We start from the raw sequence: 5,000 nt of genomic DNA on the forward strand, positions 1-5,000 counted from the left end.
AGCGCGGGGGTGCGCGCGGGGGCGCGCGCGTGTGTGGCGCCGGGTGGGAGGGGGAGCGCGAGGGAGGGCAGGAGAGGGGGAGCCGCGGACGCATAAATTTGTTCAATCAGAAAACACAAACACACACGCACACAAAAGGAGGCATTAAGCGCGGACCCCGGGGGAGGTGAGGAGCCTCGTCCCTGCCCCGCCCGCGGGGAGAGGAGTGGAAAACGGAGGGGAGGAGGGGCCACACTGGGCGCTCGGAAATCGGAAAAAGATGGACCTGAGAGCTTGCGTTTGACCACCTTTATTTATCAAAAATGGCACATATATAAATATTCTTAGACATTTTTGCATTTTACAAGGCTGAGGATTCTTGTTGTGGGTTTTTGTGGGGGTTGTTTGCTTGTTGTTGTTTTGCTCCCCCGAGAGGAAGAGGGTCTCACCCCGAGTCCTGCGGTTGCTGCCTAGGTCCGAATCGAAACGGCGGTTTTCTTTAAAAAATAACCATAAAAGGAAGAAAACAGAAGAAAGAGGGAAAAGCAGGGTTTCTAAGCCGATCACCTGATTTCGTTGTGTGAGTCGCGCCTGAGCGAGCGGCGCGGGCCGCCCCTCAGTCCATGTCCACTTCGTCGCCCTCCGGCGGCGCGCTGGGTCCGGACTCGGCGCCCGGCTCTGGGGCCCCGCACAAAGCAGGCTCCCCGGCAGGGCTGGGAGCCCGCGGGCCCGGCCCGGGCGACGGCGCGAGAGGCGGCGGCAGTGGGGCGGCTGGGCCGGCGGTCCCCGGATCCGCGCACTCCCCGCCGCCGCCCTCGGCCGCAGCCACGGCCGCGTCCCGGAAGGGCGCCGGGGTCGGGGCCCCCGGGGAGGCGACGGCGTCGGGGCTGCGGCGCGCGAAGGCCGAGTCCGGAGCGCCGCCGGGCCCCGGGAAGGCCCCGAAGCTGGCCTGAGCGGGCGGCGCGGGCGGCGCGGCGGGTGCGGGCGGCGCGTCCTTGGGCGCCGGCTCCGGACCCGCTGCGCCCTTGAGCGCGGCCTGTGGCACCAGGAAGCCGAGCGGCTGCGTGATGGGGTAGAGCAGGAAGTGGCCCTTGCCAATGAGGGTCCGCGGCGCGCACGGCAGCCCGGGCGCAAAGTCCAGCCCGGCGGCGGCCGCGGCGGCGGCGGCGGCGGCGGCGGCCGCGGCGGCGTTGGCGGGGGCGGCTTTCCGGCGCGGCGGCGAGTCGGACAGCAGGCTCTCCACGCTGAACGGGCTGGCCTTCGGCAGGCCGGCGGCGCCGCGTTCCGCCGCCGCCCCAGGCGCACACGGGGCGGCGTCCTTGTCCGCGGGGCGGCCGGGCCGCAGCTGCGGGCCTGCGCCGCTTCTTTGGCTCGGGTAAAAGGCGGGGTCGCAGGTGCCGGGCGCGGGTGGTTCGCCGGGCGGTGCGGGCGCGGAACCCGCGGCGCCGGCGGCGTGCGCGCTCGGGCCCTTGGCCGCGGCCGCAGGAGGCGGCGGCTCGGGCGGCTCGGGGGACAGGCCGCCGCCGCCGCTGTCGCTGTCCGAGCTGGGGGCGCTGTGCAGGGACAAGCCGCCCGGCGAGTGCAGGTGGCGGCTCTGGCTCTTGAGCAGCTTCTTCTCGTGCTTGCGCTTCTTCTTCTCCATCTTCTCCAGTTCTTTGCGCGCGATCTCCTCCGGGTCCATCGGCTCGCCACTGCACGTGGTGGGGTGTGAGTTGTGAGCCGGCCGCCCCGGGCCCTTCTTCGTGTTCTCCTTCTTCCTCCACTTGGCCCGGCGGTTTTGGAACCAGACCTAGAGCAGCCGGACAGGGGAAAGGAAGGCACAGTCAGGCGGCGGGCTTGCCGCTGGGACTTCGGGCCTCCTCACTGCCCCCCCCCCCTCCCAGACAGGCCTGTACAACCTCGGTTCCGCTCCCGGCCGAGGGGTAGTGGAGGGGCGGGGGGCGCGGAAGCCAAGGCACGAGGCCCAGCCAGCCCTGAGCTGGGTTTCGGCACTCAAGCTGCAGGTTCCAAAGAGCATCTTTTTCACCCGGAAGGAGGTAGATGGGGCCTCTGGGCCAGCTTCCCACTCTGGCTTCTCACCTCAGGGAACTGGGAGCTGCCCCTTCGCTGGGTACGGCCGGTCTGGCCCCTGAGGGCTTCTGGTTCCTGGTCGGGAGGCGCGCAAGGAGCAGCCCCTCGTCGCCCCTCTTGGCTTCTCACAGCTCCTGTTCTAAGCAGCCTGCCTGGCCTGGTGCTGACCGTCTGGCCTGAGGACCACCAGTGGCTGGGCTCAGCTGCCCTCCACACCTGTCTTCGGCCCCCTGGAGACTGAGTCAAAGCCCACATATTGGGGGCCCCCCTAAAGGGAAATCTGGGTGCTTCTTCTAGAAGGGCCTGGGAAGCCGAACTTAGGGGGAGGGGTCCAGCAGCCTCCCCCTCCCCCTTCGCACACATCCTTCTTTCTGGAGGCTCTAGGCCACCAACAGAGCCCTCTGGAAGCAGTGCTGGGCTTAGGCCAGGGAGGAAGGCAGACAGGGAAGATGCCAGTCGCCAGGTGCTGCAGGAGCGGCCTGGGCCCCAGCAGCTCTTCTGCCCTCTGTGCAGGCCTTGTCCTGGGGAATCCTGGTCCCAGGTACCGGCTCCCCACCCCGTACACACAAGCAAATCTCTGTCGGCCCCAGGCACACCACCCTCCCGAAGAGATCGCGATAATCTGAATTCTTTGTTGGGGCCATGGAGAGAGCAGGCACAATAGCGGCTGGCCTGGTCACAGGGAGCCTTGCTGGTGCCGAGGTGACGGTTCTAAGCTGTAACCTCTCCAAGGCTGGAGCTCGCTCCTTCCTTCCTTCCTTCCTTCCCATACTTTTTTTTGGGGGGTGCAAATTCCAGGCTGACTTGTCACCAAGTAATGCTCATTATCATACGGGGGGGGGGATGAAGAGGTCTTTGCTTAAGACACTTAAACAAATTGGATGAAAGGATTTATAAACGGAAGAGGTCATGAGGAGCAGCGCGAGCTGGGGTGGAGAACACCTTTTAGACAAAGCTATTGGTGCTAAACCGGCGTTGCCAGGCCTCTGCCTCAAAGCCCTGCTCCCACAGCTGCACACCCCAGCTCACCGCCACTCCGACCCCAGAAAAAGATTTCTGTACTTCAGGGAAACACCCGATTATGCACAATTCATCCTGAATTTTTAATCCAACAAACTGACACTATATTTAAAAAAAAACAAAAACAAAAACCAACGCCGGCAATGTCCGAATGAAATCAAAGTACCGGGGAAAGAAAACCGAGAGTACGAAAGATTCAGACACCTTCTTCCCGCTGCCGTGTCCGCCTCCCCTTCCTCAGCTAACCTCCTTCTGCAAAGCGTTGGATAAATACATGTCTCCGTCTGAATATTTTAAAGGCGAGAGGTAAACAAACAAGCGCGTTTGCTCCAGGCCGAGCGCCGAGCCCCAGGCGAGGGCTAGGAAGGCTACGTGCGCCGGGCCTCCTCCAGGTCCGAGCCGGGCCGGCTCCCTCCCGCCCCCGCACCCCTCACCGCCCCCCCCCCCGCCCCCCACGCCGCCCAGCCCTCTGACACTTCATTCTGCGCCCTCGCCCGACCCCCACCACGCAGCTCCCGGGTCCGACGCAGCTGCTGTTCTGGTAACTTCGGGGCCTCCGGCCCCTCCCGAGCCACCTCGCTTTCTCTCCCGCGAAGCGTCGAACCCCGGCACCCCACCACCACCACCACCGCGGGGCCGGCGAGCGCGAGGCGGGCTCGGAAGCGGGGCCGCGGTCCCCACCTGGAACAAAGGCGGGGCCGGCGCCGGGCAGGCCTAGCGGCGGCGGGACGCTGCCTCCCGCGGGGAGCGGCGGCCTTTACCTGCACTCGGGACTCGACCAGGTCCAGGCGCAGCGCCAGCGCCTCGCGCATGAACACGTCGGGATAGTGGCTCTCGTTGAACGCCTTCTCCAGCTCCTCCAGCTGCCAGCCGGTGAAGTTGGTGCGGGTGCGCCGCCGCTTACAGCCCGGGCTCTCCTTGTCGGGGTCCCCCGAGTCTGCGGGCACGCAGAGGACGCCGCAGGGCTCAGCCAGGGCCCAGGCCACATCCACCCCCTGGACACCTGTCGGCCGCCCGGGTCCGGGGGCTCCTGCGCCGGGGTGGCAGACCGGGGGCGGGGGGTGCGCCGAGCCTCGTTCTGCAACACCCCCCCCACCCCCCCGCGCCCTTCGCCGCCCGCCCGGCAGCCCAGCTCCTGCGCCCGACGAGGGTGCCCTCTGCGCCCGCCGCACCTACCTGACAGCTTGAAGGGCTGGCTGTCGCCTCCTACCCCGCAGGCGGCCGGCAGCAGCGGCGTGGGGTTGACCACGGAGGCGGCGGCGGCGGCGCACGAGCCGCTGAGCAGGCCGTCGATGGAGAAGGGCACCGAGGCGGCGGCGGCGGCGGCGGCGGCGGCCGACTGCAGCTGGTGGCCGGCCAGCTCGTACACGTGGTGGTGGCCCAGCGGGTAGGGGAAGCCCACCACGCCGCCCAGCGAGCCCCCGAACTGGGCATGCGGGTGCTCCAGGAGGCGGCCGTCCATCATCTCGCGCGGGGGGCCGGCGGGGCCGGCGGCGGGGCGCGGGGGCGCGGGCCGGGGCCGGGGCGGGCCAGCGGCGGGAGGCGCGGGCGGCGGCGGCGGCGGAGACAGGGACCCGGAGCCCTACACATGCTTCGCCCGCACTCCGGCGCTTTACTTTATCAACATCAAGCTCCCGATAATTAGCCGCGGCCCCGGGAATTTGGGACCAATAAGAAGCGCTAATCGGCTCTGACGTCAGAGGCGCGCTGGGTGCAAGGAAACGCTTTCCATATCGATTGCTAATTATACCTGACATGCACCTCAATAAACAGTATCAGGAACTGTCACAACAAGGGGGGGGGGGCGGCAGGGAGGGAGGGGCGCGGCCCGGAGCGGGGCGGGCGCGGGCACCGGGAGCGGTCCAGGCAGGGGGCCCCGGCGAGCCCCCCCACTTCAATCCCCGCTGGCCGGAGCCCGCGCCTCCCCCCCG

General features: G+C 67.7%; 1 protein-coding gene across 2 annotated transcripts in view; it reads right to left on the bottom strand.

Moving 5' to 3' along the window:
- Nucleotides 1-481: 481 nt before the first annotated feature.
- Nucleotides 482-5,000, bottom strand: part of UNCX (UNC homeobox) — a 5,037-nt gene continuing 518 nt past the window's right edge. The window contains exons 1-3 of one of the 2 annotated variants that reach the window (XM_053893799.1): nt 4,246-5,000; nt 3,831-4,006; nt 482-1,768 (exon numbers count right to left, since the gene is read on the bottom strand). The exon at nt 4,246-5,000 is cut by the window's right edge and continues 518 nt beyond it. In XM_053893799.1, the coding sequence (XP_053749774.1) occupies nt 596-1,768; nt 3,831-4,006; nt 4,246-4,534 (1,638 nt within the window). In that variant the 5' untranslated portion in view covers nt 4,535-5,000 and the 3' untranslated portion in view covers nt 482-595. Of the gene's footprint in view, nt 1,769-2,058; nt 3,479-3,830; nt 4,007-4,245 lie in introns of those variants that run through there. The other variant, XM_053893800.1, reaches the window with a different exon arrangement.

This window comes from Panthera pardus, unplaced genomic scaffold (assembly GCF_024362965.1).
Source record: "Panthera pardus isolate Hobbes unplaced genomic scaffold, ASM2436296v1 HiC_scaffold_4, whole genome shotgun sequence".
NCBI classification, from domain to species: Eukaryota; Metazoa; Chordata; class Mammalia; order Carnivora; family Felidae; genus Panthera; species Panthera pardus.